The sequence below is a fragment of the Piliocolobus tephrosceles genome, chromosome 15, assembly GCF_002776525.5.
Source record: "Piliocolobus tephrosceles isolate RC106 chromosome 15, ASM277652v3, whole genome shotgun sequence".
NCBI classification, from domain to species: domain Eukaryota; kingdom Metazoa; phylum Chordata; class Mammalia; order Primates; family Cercopithecidae; genus Piliocolobus; species Piliocolobus tephrosceles.
The window spans coordinates 8,970,799-8,984,939 of NC_045448.1; the positions used below are offsets into that span (position 1 = coordinate 8,970,799).

The window sequence follows — 14,141 nt, forward strand, 5'->3', positions numbered from 1 at the left end:
TGTCAGGAGACGGCTTTGTCTGACATATTGAATTTCCAATGTCTCTCACACTTCCTCCTTTTCAGATGAACAAAAGGTTTTTGTAAAGTTTCTCTTGGTTTTATTGCTGGCAGCTACAGAAACCATGCCACAAGTCTGGTGTAGAGTTATAGGGTGTGATTTTATTTGACTGGTATCTTCAGAGCTTCTGGATTTTTCAATATAACTGAGAATTTCCTTAAGAGCTGTAAATGAAAATCGGTACCAGTTCGAACCCTTTAGTGGCCGGTTTTTTGAGAGGTTGACTGGCTGCTGTTGCACGTTCTCCCCTTCCTCCTCCTCCTGCACCCCCTCGGTTCCCTCCCCTGCCTGCAGGAATACCACTACAGGGCGTTCAGTAGCCTTCCCAGGTGGGTCCTGGCCTAGTACCCTAAAACTATAACCGAGATACCTATCATTGGGCAGCTTAGGAAACGCGACTGGGACTTTTAGTAGGGGTCCCTCACCGTTCTGAAGCACTCACATTAGAGTCAGAGGACATGGGTTTAAACCCCCACCCGGCCATTTATCTCGTGCTCTTGGGCACACTGTGTCCCCTATATAAAATAAGCACCCATCTCTTCATCTGACTCCTAGGGCTGCGAGGATGCAATGACTGCACGCAAAGCGCACATTCACGGTTTGGTCACTTCTGGTGTCCGGCTGTGGTCCCCGCAGGGTGCCCGCGGGCGGAGCGCATCCTCCGGCAGGGGGCGAGCTCCGCACCCCGCTTTCCTCATGGGCCGGCGCGGCCCGCCGTTCAAGTGGGGAGCCCAGAGGTGCTCCGCGCCATGGGCGGGGGGCGGTTGGCGCGCACAGGGCCGGACTCCGGCCGGGCGCACCTCCACACGCACCCTCGCCGGCCGCGGGTGGGAGTCGGGGCCTCCACACGCACCCTCGCCGGCCGGGGGCGGGGTATGGGTGCGGCGCGCGGGGCCCCGAACGCCCAGACAATGCGGCGCGCGGCGGCCAGGAACGGCTCGGCGGGCCGGGGCGCGCGCCGCCTTCCTTCCTGCGGGCTCCGCTTCCCGGCGGCGCGGCAGCGGCGAGGGCGCCGATTGGCGGCCCGCTCCTCCCGCCGCCCCGCCCCACGCCCGGCCGGCCACCGCCCCCGGTCCGGACCCGCCCCTCTCCGCGGGAGGCGTCGGGGCCCGCGGCTGGGTGGCGGGTAGTTCCCGCCGGCTGTGCGCGCCCGCCTCGGGGCTCGCTCTGAGAGGACGCGGCGGCGGCGGACGCGGAGCCCTCGGCGCGCAGGCAGGCGGACCGGCCGAGCTGCGCGGGGCTGCGCGCCGCCTCTGCTCCGCCGCCAGGCCCCGCGCGGCTCCCGCGCCCGGCTCTCCCCTTTGTCCGCGGGCCGGAGCGGCGGCGGCAGCGGCGGCGTCCGAGCGGCGGTCGGAGCCCGCGGCGGCGGTTGAGGCGGCGGCGCCCCCGCGGCCGTGCGCCAGCGCCCTCGCGCCGAGGCGATGCCGGACCAGATCTCCGTGTCGGAATTCGTGGCCGAGACCCATGAGGACTACAAGGCGCCCACGGCCTCCAGCTTCACCACCCGCACGGCGCAGTGCCGGAACACCGTGGCGGCCATCGAAGAGGTGAGGCGGCCTGTGCGGCGGCTCCGGCCGCAGGTATCCCGCGCCGGAGCCCCGCCCGCCGCTCCCGCATCCGCATCCCGGGAAAACTTTCTTTGCTCCGAAGCCGGACGCGGCCGGGCCAACCCTGCCCGAGACAGAAGCCCTTTGTTCCCGCCTAGGTGGCTCGGAGGAGATGGGTGATGGCCACCTTGGGCCTCTGTAAGACCTCCCCTCTGTCGGCCTCGTGGCCCTCGCGGGGTTCCCCGGCCTGGTCCTTTCCCCGCAGCGCGGCCAACTTTGGCCAGAGTCGGGGTCGGCGGCGAGCTGTGGGGATCCCGCCGCCCGCCGCCGCCCGGGGTCTTTGGTCCCCGGCGCGGACCTTACCAACTTGTTCTTGAAGTGGCGCGGCGGGGGCAGCTCCGCTCTCCGAGCTCCCCGCCGCAGTCCCCGAGACCTGCAGGGCCCCCACCCTCGGGTCCCTGGGTCCGGGGCATCCCGGGCTGCTGGGAAGGCATGCCCGCCTCAGCCAGGGCGGCCTGGCTGCGCTCCACCCGTGCCCAGAGAAGGAACTGCGGGCAAGGTGTGTGAGACTCGGCGCTTCTGGGTCCAAGAGGCCTCCAGGAGCCGCTCCCCGGTTACCTGGGTCTCACCTGCTTGAATCCGGGATGCCACCCTTCCCCTCAACCTGGAAAAGGCCTGGTTTTAGTAAAGTGCTTTCAAGGTGCAAAGTCATCACGCCTAGCTGCTAACCAGCACGCTCTCCAGGTCCTGGGGAGAGGAACACGTAGGAACGAAGAAGCTTGGTTGAAAATTAAAGCCGTGGGGAAATGGGCAGGCTGTGAGTCCAGGGGCCACCGTTGGCTGTGGTTTGAGGCACATCCTCACCTTCAGTCCTCCTTTTCCTTACCCACTAAACGGGATTGGTAATGCATCCTTTCCAGGATCAAGAGACTGTGTGAAGTGCTTAGCACTCTGCTCGACTCAGAATAGGTTTACAAGCCACACATGTGGCAATAGTGAATCCATGATTAAATGTCTCTTGGCCAGAATGTCAGGTTACAGTTTTAAAATTGGATTTTGCAGGTATTTTAGCAGAAAACTCCTGGGCTAGCAGGCTTGAGGGGAAGTCACCAAAGAGCTTTAAATGAAGCAATGGCATTATTATTTTTCTTTTTCTTTTTTTTTTTTTTTTGCCCATTTGAACAAAGCATCTGCTGTTAGGAATTGCTTGAAAAAAAATCCAGAATGTTTTCCCTTAATGGAAAAATTTTTTCTTTGTAGCTGTAAACAGTCAATAAAAGGGAATCAAAAGTAACAGATTCAGCATTCTGAATGCTGTTAATATAGCTTGGGTAGCCTGCCTTCTCTCCATTTAATTTGGCGGAAGAGAGCTGCATGTAAACCTTTCCTGTGAGTTCGGTGATTCCCCAGATCACTTAATTCTACTTTTAGCAGCAAGGCTTAAAAATGATGCCTTCAAATGAGGCAGATGGGGATGGGTGAATGAATTTTTTTCCTAAGTGCCAGTTAAAAAGCACAGTGTTTTGAGAATACACCATTAATAATGTTTATGGAATAATTGCAACCAAAAAGGTAGCTGAATATTTCTTAAGGGAAGGAAGCATTGTGCATGATGTCTTTCTTTAGAAAGCTTGATTATGTTTAAAGTTCTGTTGCTTTTCCCCACTGCAGTTTGTCAGTTAAATATTATTAGCATTGGCAGATGTTGGAAAGCCAAGCAAGTAGGAATTGCTATTAAAATTGGCATACACTTTCTCTGATTAATTTTAGTTTACAATGTATAATTCCAAAGCTCTTTCTGTATGCTGTGCAGGAGATTACCCTAGAGCTCAGTTACTGAGCAGATTACAAAGAGACTGGATTTGGTCATTTCATTAAATTTCAAGCTTGCTTCATGTTGCCGTCTAAGCCCAAGAATTGATTCAAGTCTGAAAATGGAGAAATTAAAATCATTTCAGGTTTATTTCACTTTAAGCAAATCTACATACGTGCTGTGATGATGGTATGTGTGAGCTTCGTTTTATAACTAAATTTGAAAGTTGTTCACTTTCTGAGGTAAATCAATGTGGATTTTTAAATAATGCTCTTTCCCAGGGTTTCTAATGTTCCTTTCTATTACCAAAACTTGTTCTGTATATGGTTTAATAACAAATGATGCATACAGTATTTTGGTTTTAAACAAAAGTCTTCTCATACTGAGACGAAACGTGAGAGGGTATCATGACATAAAGTTACTTATTTAACAAATAAAATAAAATTTGCAAGCTCTTGGTCTTATTTTTAAACAAATGAATCATGGAACTAGCAAACTAATTTTATGTTTATTTATTTATTTATTTTTTGAGACAGAGTTTCGCTCTTGTTGCCCAGGCTGGAGTGCAGTGGTTCAGTCTTGGCTCACTGCAATCTCTGTCTCCCAGGTTCAAGCGATTCTCCTGCCTCAGCCTCCCAAGTAGCTGGGATTACAGGCATGTGCCACCATGCCCAGCTGATTATTTGTGTTTAGTGGAGACCGGGTTTCACCATATTGGTCAGGCTGGTGTCGAACTCTTGACCTCAGGTGATCCACCTGCCTTGGCCTCCCAAAGTGCTGGGATTACACGCGTGAACCACCGCGACCGGCCAGCAAACTAATTTTAAACTGATAAACCTTTTTGAATCTGTTATTTCCTGCCAAAAAATCATTTTACAGTTAAAATGTACTGTTTTGATTTGCATACTTGTTGCTGGAATATTATTATAGTAACTGTGGGTCCCTATCCTGTACTATGAAACTCACAGGTATTGTATTCAGTCCTTATCTCTGCTTTATAGGTGAGGAAATTGAGGCTCAGAGAGGTTAAGTGATTTGCTAAGGGTTATAAGGCTCTGAAGTGGACTTTGAACTTGGCTCCTGCTGCTTTCAGAAACCATGCTGCTTCCTGTTAATTTTCATAATGCTGAATTCTCTAAATTTCTCCTTTGTCAGATTGACCTGGGTTCAAGTTCGGACTCCACCACCTGCCAGCTAAGTGAACTTGAGTGAGATGCCTAACATCTTCTCATTTTCCTCAGCTTTAAAGTCTGGGTAATAATACCTGTCAACTTCAGAGGATTGGGGTGAGGTTTTAGTGAGATAATACACAGCACAGAAGCTGCCAGACAATTGGTTACCGGATTATATAGTGAGTCCACAGGCCCCAGTGAGGGCTTTTGGAGTGAGGATGGGATTTACATGGGGGAAGTGTCAGGGAAATGGCTGAATGGCTCAATGGGTGAGTGAATGAAACACTACCGTGTATCTGTTAACCCATGTGTATTTTTTAAAAGTTTGTTGTCAGGCCAGATGTGGTGGCTCACGCCTGTAATCCCAGCAGTTTGGGAGGCCAAGGCGGGCAGATCACTGAGGTCAGGAGTTCGAGACCAGCCTGACCAACATGGAAAAATCCCGTCTCTACTAAAAATACAAAATTTGCTGGGTGTGGTGGTGCATGCCTGTAATCCCAGCTACTTGGGAGGCTGAGGCAGGAGAAACACCTGCACCCAGGAAGTGGAGGTTGCAGCAAGCCAAGATCACGCCAAGAGTGAAACGCCGTCTCAAAAAAAAAAAAAAAAAAAGTTTGTTGTCCTGACAGCTGGTGAGAGCATACCTGTGTTTTATAATTTTCACTTGACCACCTTCTCTGGTTCAAGTCATCATTTTGTACAATTTTAGCAAACTTAGCAAAGTCTGGTGCTGCAACCAGAGTCTGCCGTGTGCTTTTGGAAATAATGGAAAAATAAGTAGTTGTGACAGAAATTTGAAAAGTGAGGGTTTTTTGTTTCTTTTTTTTCTTCTTCTTTTTTTTTGTTTCTTCGAGCCTCTGGGCACTTTGAAATATTCTCAAAATAGGGAAAAATTGTATACATATTTGGAATATTCGTGTTTTTGGTTAGACCCTCCTTTATAGCACCATCCATTCTGCCTTGCTTATTTGGCATTGATGTAGTTTTAAAAATAAATTTGATGTTGACTTGTAAGTATTAAAATTTAATCTACTTCCTTCCGGGGCCGTAATTCTCTACTTTGTTGTCCTTGGTTACCTTGGCAATCCCATTGCTGTCATAAGCACAGGGTTCTAACTGCAGGGGTGGGGTGAGCATCTGGGTCTGCCGGCTCCCAGGGGCCCTGCCGTCCATGGGACCAGACCCCTCCTAGCAGCAACAGTGGGAACCAGGCCTACGTGCTTTTTGGCAAGAATGTGATTCTGAATGTTAGCCCTTTGTGACTTGTTTGAAAAACAGCTCCTCCAAGTCCCCAGATGAACAGATTCTTGCTGTCTTCTTCAGAGGACATCACCTTCTTGCCCAGAGCATTCATGTTTTTGGAAGTGAGCTTTGATGGGTCAAACAGGGCCACCTTTTAAACTGTGTTCTGAAATTTGAATTTCAGAAAATTCTGAATCACTTAAAGGAAGCCATTTTCTCTTCACATGTGAGCCTTCCTCCCTGCCCCCCGGTGAATGCTGAATTCAGTTTCCTTCTTAGGATCAATAGTAGAAGTACTGATGCCACTCCTCATGGGTTCCAGGCCCTGCCATGCACTCAGGATTCCTCAGTCCTTCAGTGTGCTAGGCTATGTGTGAGGTGGCAGGAATAGAACACCAGGAAGAATATGTTCTGTCTTTGAAGGGACCTACAGTCCAGCAAGAGGAACAGAATCCTAATCCTGTAAACAAATCTGTGCAAAAAATGTGAGGACCACATCTGTAGGAATGCCCGGAGTCCTGTGGATGTGCAAGGGTGCAAGTGGTCCCAGGGCCTGGGGCTGTGGTGAGGGAGGGCCTCGTATGATGTCGTGCCATGGAGTCTTGAAGTCCAGGCAGTTACCTGTGGGTTACCAAATGCTAAGGCACTAAGCTGGTTCATTATGGTCTTTTGTACCTCCCTCCCTGCCTTAGGTAAATATTGATCTACTCCTGAGGTGGCAGCCAACTCAGCCTCTGTGGTGGGATTTTCACAGTCACCTGGTCTCCAGAGGTCTGCTGAGACCAAGAATTTGGAGTGATCCTTAATTCTTCCTGTGCACCCCATGTTTCCAGGTGCCAGTGCCTTCCTTTGTGCAACATATACATGCATTTTAGGCCCGCACTGTCTGATGAGGCAACCTAAGACAAATCCAGCTCTCAGCTGCTGTATCTGCTTAGTAGCTACATGTGGCTGGTGGCTACCATATTGGTTCAGCAACCAGTAGCAGAGGCATCCCCTGGAAGCTTGCTGAAATGCAGAGCCCCAGGTTCCATCCAGGACCTGAATTTTTACAGCATCCCCACATACACCACAGGCACGTGAGAGCTTGTGAAGCACTGTTCTAGATGGAACCCCGGCTGCACACTGGAGTTGCTTGGGCGTTTGTGAAGCAGAGCTGCCTGGCTCCACTCCCTAGAATTCTGACTTAAATTGGTCTGGGCGGGCTCTGGAGCCTTGGCATTTTTTAAAGGCTCCTCCCAAATAGGGTTGATAATCACTGATAGACAGTTATGTAACATAACCTTAGGCAGTTGATAAGTGCTGTAAAGGAAAGTCATGCATAACATGGAGATACAAAGTGGTTCTGGAGATTAGGAAACCAAAATCAGGAAAAGCCTCTCTGCAGAGGTGACATTTGAGCAGGCTGGAATGCAGAGAGGAAGCCAGTCACAGAAGATGTGGGAATAGAACAGCTTGGGAAAAGGCCCTGAAATGCCAATGGGCGGGATCATAGAAGGACTGAAGGAAGGTCAGGGTGTGGGGTGGCAGGGGGGGGAGTGGGTGAGGGAGAGAAGGATAAGAGACGGTGGGCAGAGGGGTGGGCAGCGCCAGGTCACACAGGGCCTTGTCCATCTTGGGGAAGGAATTTGGATTTTGTTCTGTTGTGATGGGAAGCTGTTGAAGGATTTTCATCAGGGAATAACATGGTCTGATTTACGTTTTAAAGACTTCACTGTGGTTGTTGTAGAGAAAAACAGACTAGCAGGGCATGAAAGGAAAGAGGGAGACCAATTGCGAGGTGAGGGGCTATTGCAGTCATCCAGGCGAGAGGGTATTGGACGAGGAGGTAGCGGGGGGATGGTGGTAAGTGGCCCGATTGAGGTCCATTGTACAAGAAGAGGGGTCCAAACCTGCTGATGGATTGTCATGATTGTGTGCTGTTGGCATAGAGGTAGACCCAACAGAGCTACCCCGAACAAGGCAACAGCCAAGCTCAATTCATCCAAGCCCTCTGAACAGACCTTCTAGCATCCCCATGGTGAAGCTGGTGCTGTCTAGAGCTACTTAGTGTCAGAATCCAGGCCAACTCTGTGCTGCTTGATGTGACTGGTATAGGACTTGTGTTGGGACCAGTTCCAGGGTCAGTCAAGGAAAGATTGAAGCATAGCTGCATAGACTGGGGCCCAGGGAAAGAGAGAAGCATGGTTGTATAGAATGGGACAGAGGGGTCTGATCGTGCGACCCTCTGCTGTTTCTGGGCAGACTATAGCAGGTGATATTTCTGGGCATTGTCAGGTGCCTGGGATGCTGTCCCCATTTCAGCTCCCCAAACACTCCTCTTTCTTTCCCTACTAAAGAGAGGTGACGTTCCATGATCTGAACCTACCGTCCTTTGCTGACGTCTTTTCTGTGTAATGTGGCCTCCAAGTGGATTGCTAGGGCCCTTCCAGGTACTTTTTGTCTTTTTTGTTTGTTTGTTTGTTTGTTTGAGGTGGAGTCTCGCTCTCTTACCCAGGCTGGAGTGCAGTGGCAGGATCTCAGCTCACTGCAACCTCTGCCTCCTGGGTTCGAGGGGGATTCTCCTGCCTCAGCCTCCTGAGTAGCTGGGATTACAGGTACCTGACACCGTGCCTGGCTAATTTTTGTACTAGTAGAGATGGGGTTTCACCATGTTGGCCAGGCTGGTCTTGAACTCCTGACCTCAGGTGATCTGGCCCCCCCCTCCCCCAAAGTGCTGGGATTATAGGCGTGAGCTGCTGCTCCTGTCTGCCCTTCCAGGTGCTTTTTATACCATTATCATTTTTATCATGTCATCAATGTCTTGGAATAAACAGACCACCAACCTGAGCTGGAATGCTTGGGCTGTATTTTTATGATGATGGTCATTTCTGTGAAGGGATTTGACTGATTGAGTTTCTTCACTCATAAATGGTATATTGGACCCCTACCATACGTTGTCAATGCCAGGTGCCAGGGATGTAAAAGTGGACAGCATGGCCTGGGCGTCTTAAAAAAAAAAAGTGGACAGGACTAGCTCCTTCCTTATAAAGCACTTAATAATCTCGTGTTTTATGTGCAGTCCTGTTTCATCCTTTTAACCTTTTTTGTGCCATGGCTCCCTTTGACACTCTGGTGAAGGTGGTCTGCCTCTTCAGAACAATGTTTTAATGCATAGAACAAAATAAGATTTCAAAGGAAACTAATTACAGTCTTGCATTGCTTAATGACGAACAAGCATCGTTTAAAGATTTCTTCGTGGTACGAACATCCTAGAGTGCACTTGACACACACCCAGCTGGCATGTAGACACCTAGGCTATGTGGTAAGAACCTGCTGCTCCCAGGCTCCAAACCTGTACAGCATGCCGCTGTATTGAATACTGTGGTAACTGTGACACAGTTACAGTATTTGTGTATGGCAAGTATTTGTGTATCTAAACATAGAAAAGATGGTAAAAATCCCTCTTGTAATCTTATGAGAAGTCGTGTGTGTGGTTCATTGTTGACTGACATGTCATTATGTGGAGCACGACTGTATATTGAAATTCAGTTAGCAGAATATTTAAAAAAATTTTTGCCATGCTTATAATGCTTCTTTACTAAAGCATTTAGTAACAAGATTTCGTGGTTGGTCTAATAAATACCTTAATTTTGAGATATTGATGAATATAAACAATATGAGATATTTCTAATAAATATAATGTAATATTCATGTATCTTTTATTAGAGTTGCAAGTATTGATAATATTAGCACGTGTTGCTTACATTTGTAATTGAAAGATATGATAAATTTCAGTTAGACCCTAATGAAAATACAGATAAATTTTTTTTTTCCAATCCAAGTTTATGGACCCCCTGAATTCAGACTGAGAATTCCAGGCTTGATGGTAAGTTTTGTTTAGCTAGTTTTTTTTTTTGAGTGATGGATTCTTTAACAACTCTGTTTGTTAAATATAATTATTATATCTTGTAATTATTATGCTGTCATTGCCATGAATTGGTTCTACGAGTCTAGCTGAGAAGAGTTGCACCTCAGGCCAGTGTTAGAATTATGAGGCGCTAAAGGTGTTTAGAAGTGCTCTTGGCAGGGAGCCATCCGCTGTGGTTTTACATCCGTGGGGTGCCCTCTGTTCTTTCAGGGTTATGGCTTGGCAGCTTCTCATCTGATCCCACACGTTAGTTCATGTACTTGTGCGTGCCTCAGGAGTTCAGCAGAGCTGCGAACCGGACCTTCTGAGTCCTGTAATGAGGATTCTGAGCTGGGTGGGTCCTACAACCCAGCTCTCCTATTTGTGCCTTTCTTGTTTGTCTCACATGGCATGTACTGCCCTTGATTCTGCAGGGCAAGTTCCATTGTGAAGCGCCAGAAGATTCATGGGCACCACCTACCCAGAATTTTAAGGGAGACTTTGCAGTGTGTGCTGTTTTTGGTGAGGGTATTTATTTGAAATGCTGCTGCTGTTGCAAGAGTGTGTTGGGGATATCCAGAGTGTGGTTGAAGTTAATGTCAGTTGATTTTTTTTTTTTTTTTTTGAGACAGAATCTGGCTCTGTTGCCCAGGCTGGAAAGCAGTGGTGCCGTCTTGGCTCACTGCAACCTTGTCCTCCTGTCTCAGCCTCCTGTGTAGCTGGGACTACAAGTGTGCCCCACCGTGCCTGGTTAATTTTTTATTTATTAATTATTATTATTATTTTTGAGATAGTGTCTCGCTTTGTCACCCAGGCTGGAGTGCAGTGGCGCCGTCTCGGCTCACTGCAGTCTCCGCCTCCCAGGTTCAAGTGATTCTTGTGCCTCAGCCTCCTGACTAGCTGGGATTACAGGTGCCCACCACCACACCCAGCTAATTTTTGTATTTTTAGTAGAGACAGGGTTTTGCCATGTTGGCCAGGCTGGTCTTGAACTCCTGACCTCAAGTGATCCACCCACCTCGACTTCCCAAAGTGCTGGGATTACAAGTGTGAGCCACTGTGCCCGGCCCCTGGTTAATTTTTGTAATTTTTGTAGAGAGGGTTTCAACATGTTGCCCATGGCTGGTCTTGAACTCCTGGACTCAAGCGATCCTCCTGCCTTGCCCTCCCAAAGTGCTGGTATTAATAGGAGTGAACCACCGTGCCCAGCCTCCCCCTTGTCTTTTCTAACATTTATGGGGCACTTACTGTGTGCCAGGCATGCTTTAAATTCTTTACATATATCAATTATTAATTCATTTAGTTATTACCAAAATGCTATCGGGTCCAGCGAAATTAGGCTACGTTACCAAGTTCATGGAGCCAGGAAGTGATGAAGCCAGGATTCGTTCAAATCAAGCATTTTGACACCAGAGTCTGCTATTTCTTTTAGCAGCCAACAGCCTCTGTAGAGCCTGTGCCAACCAGGACCCGTGGTGTTGCAGCCTCTGTAGCCAGCACGCCCTCCTTTGCTCTTAGTGTTAGAAAGTTGCAGCTATTGCATTGCTTGAGTGGGTGCTTCTGGCAAATCCTTGTTGCTTTTTGTTTCCTGTTTGCCTCATCTGTCCTACTTGCTACAGAAATTGTCGTTCTTTCGTCTCCTCACTGCTCTGCCGACATGCCCAGCCCCGTAGAGCGGAGTGGCCAGGGGCATTGCTGACACCCTGGTAGGAGGCCTTCCCTGCTCATGGTGTTATTAATGATGTCATTTTTCCACTCCATGCTGAAGATGGCTTTGTCAATGAAATAGGTGGTTGATGAAGACAGTTCCCTCTCATGATGGATTCCTTTGTCTTTTAGGATTCTAGCCAGGCAGTCAGGATTGTCGGGATCTCTTTCCCCAGCTTCTCAGAAGAAATCTTGTTCTTCTTAGAGGTTCTTTTTTTTTTTTTTTTTTTTTTTTTTTTGACAGAGTCTCGCTCTGTCACCCAGGCTGGAGTGCAGTGGCATGATATCGGCTCACTGCAAGCTCAGCTCCCTGGTTCACACCATTCTCCTGTCTCAGCCTCCCGAGTAGCTGGGACTTCAGGCGCCCACCACCACGCTGGGCTATTATTTTGTATTTTTAGTAGAGACAGGGTTTCACTGTGTTAGCCAGGATGGTCTCGATCTCTTGACCTCGTGATCCACCCATCTTGGCCTCCCAAAGTGCTGGGATTACAGACGTGAGCCACCGCGCCTGGCTTTTTTTTGTTTTTTTTTTTTTTTTAAATGAAAACGATAACAGTGACAGTGCTGACATTTCTCTGAGCTTTAATTCTGTGTTAAGGACTGTGCTGTGTTTTAAACTGGTGATTTGATCCCCTCAACGGTCTTGAGGTTGTTCCTATAGGGACATGCCTCCAGGTTCCACGTTCCACAACCAGCAATTGCTAGAGTAAGAATCCCAGTGCTGTGGAGGAGGACCCACTCCTGTTGATCTTTTAATGCCCCACCTGCCAGTCACTCTTGCCTGGGACGATTTCTCTGTAGGTATTTCTGTGGGTTTCCTTAGTGCAGGGTAATGATGGTTGTTGATCACCTGCAGTCCCCATCGTTGCTGAATGTGATTGCCTGGAGGTCATCAGACACTAACCCCCTGGGGAGGCACTTAGCATCAGAGGTATTTATTAACTTGACCTTAACCGAATGGCCCCCTTAGAGCTGAGGGGCCAAGAACACTGTCACTATGTGAAAAGGACTAGGAGCCACCCAGACCCACAGAGTATTCCCTTCGTTTCAGCAAATTGTATTTTGAGGTTGCCACTGAAGGGTGAATCATGGATGTGGCCCGTCTAGGCAGATTTGGGTGGAGAGAAGTCAGCTCCCTCTTAACAGTTAGGGGACTTTGGAGAGGTTTTGCAAGAAAAGGAGAATGTTAAGGCCTTGTACTGTATTCCCCTGATAGCCTGAATCTGTTATCAGCCTTTGGACCTTGGAGCAGGTGACTTCACTGGTCCTGCCTCAGTTCGTCATTTGTAACATGGAGGGTTGGATGTGATGAGTCCAGTCTTTCCAGCTCTTGACCTTCCATGTCTACTGCTGTCTGCAACACTTCCCCTGCCTCTTGACACCCTTGCTTTTTTTGGCCGCCTTCTCTGGTTTTTTCTTTATCTTGGCTATTAATATTTATACTTTCCAAGAAGTTAGAGCTCAGAGTGAACTTTACCTCTTTCATCCCCTTCTTTGAAGATTCCCTCCTTGGAGGTATCACTAGAGTTGATGTGGTGGTTGGTACTTGAGCTGGAATCCCAATGAATGCCTTGCCGGTTTGAGTTTGGGCTGAATGAGGCCGTGTTGTTTGCCATCCGTCTTGCCTCGGAGCAGTCTTTTTTGCAGTCTTTGCTGCTTTCCCTGGTCTCTTAAATAAAACTTTGTTGTGCTTTGCTTCTCTGGTGAAAAGCAGGTTGTATCACTGATGATCACAGGGTTTTGTGGTCATTGAGTAATGTGGACTGTTGAACTTTAAGAAAATACTGATTTTCTTATATCCAGTGAGCTTCCCTAGATTTTGCGGGGAGCCGGTGTTCTCATCGTTGGAAGATGTCCTCTCTATTGTGAAGCAGTGGTTTTCACATTTGCCCTGTGGTTCGGTTGTGTTTATGTTGTGGAGCAGAAAGACCTAGCCAGGGAGTTAGGAGAGCGGGATTGGAGTTATAAGGTCACCTTATTGTGACCTTGAGCCAGTTAACTGTGTATCTGGTCTCTAACATGAGAGATTTGGACTGGGTGTTCTCTGACCATCCTCTCTGACCTAAAAATTCCATAGTTCTTTGTATTCATATATACTGAATGTGAAAAGGCCCTGGAATAAGTGATAGGAACAAAAATCAGCGAGGAATGGCTTGTTGATAGCCCTGAAAAGACAACATGGTCGCTGAATCATATCCTCAAGTTGAATTATTTATTTTTGAAAAAGCCTTTCTATAGCATCCTGAGAAACTTATTTTGTGTTGTTGTTGCTTTTTTAAAAAAATTGAGATATAATTCATATACCATAAAATTTACCATTTTAAAGTGTCCAACTAAGTGGTTTTTAGTGTATTCACAAAGTTGTGTAGCCATCACCACTATTTAATTCCAGATCATTTTCATCACCAAAAAGAAACCCCATACCCAGTAGGAGTCATTCCCCAGGCCCCTGTACCCGAGTCCTTGGCAGTCACTCATCTACTTTCTGTCTCTATGGATTTGCCTATTCTGGTTGTTTCATGTATGGAATCATGTAATATGTGGCCTTTTGTGTCCGGCTTCCTTTATGTAGTCTAATGTTTTTTAAGATTCATCCAAATCATAGCATGGATTTGTACTTTATTTATTTTTATGACTGAATAATATTCTGTCATATGTGTATGACACATTTTGTTTATTCATTCATCAGTTGATGGACATTCGGGTTG

General features: G+C 47.9%; 1 protein-coding gene across 2 annotated transcripts in view; it reads left to right on the forward strand.

Moving 5' to 3' along the window:
- The first annotated feature begins 1,141 nt into the window (after positions 1-1,141).
- Positions 1,142-14,141, forward strand: part of ASAP2 (ArfGAP with SH3 domain, ankyrin repeat and PH domain 2) — a 199,863-nt gene continuing 186,863 nt past the window's right edge. For both annotated transcript variants that reach the window (XM_023199047.1, XM_023199055.1), the window contains exon 1: positions 1,142-1,607. In XM_023199047.1, coding sequence (XP_023054815.1) covers positions 1,482-1,607 — 126 coding nt within the window. In that variant the 5' untranslated portion in view covers positions 1,142-1,481. The remainder of the gene's footprint in view (positions 1,608-14,141) is intronic.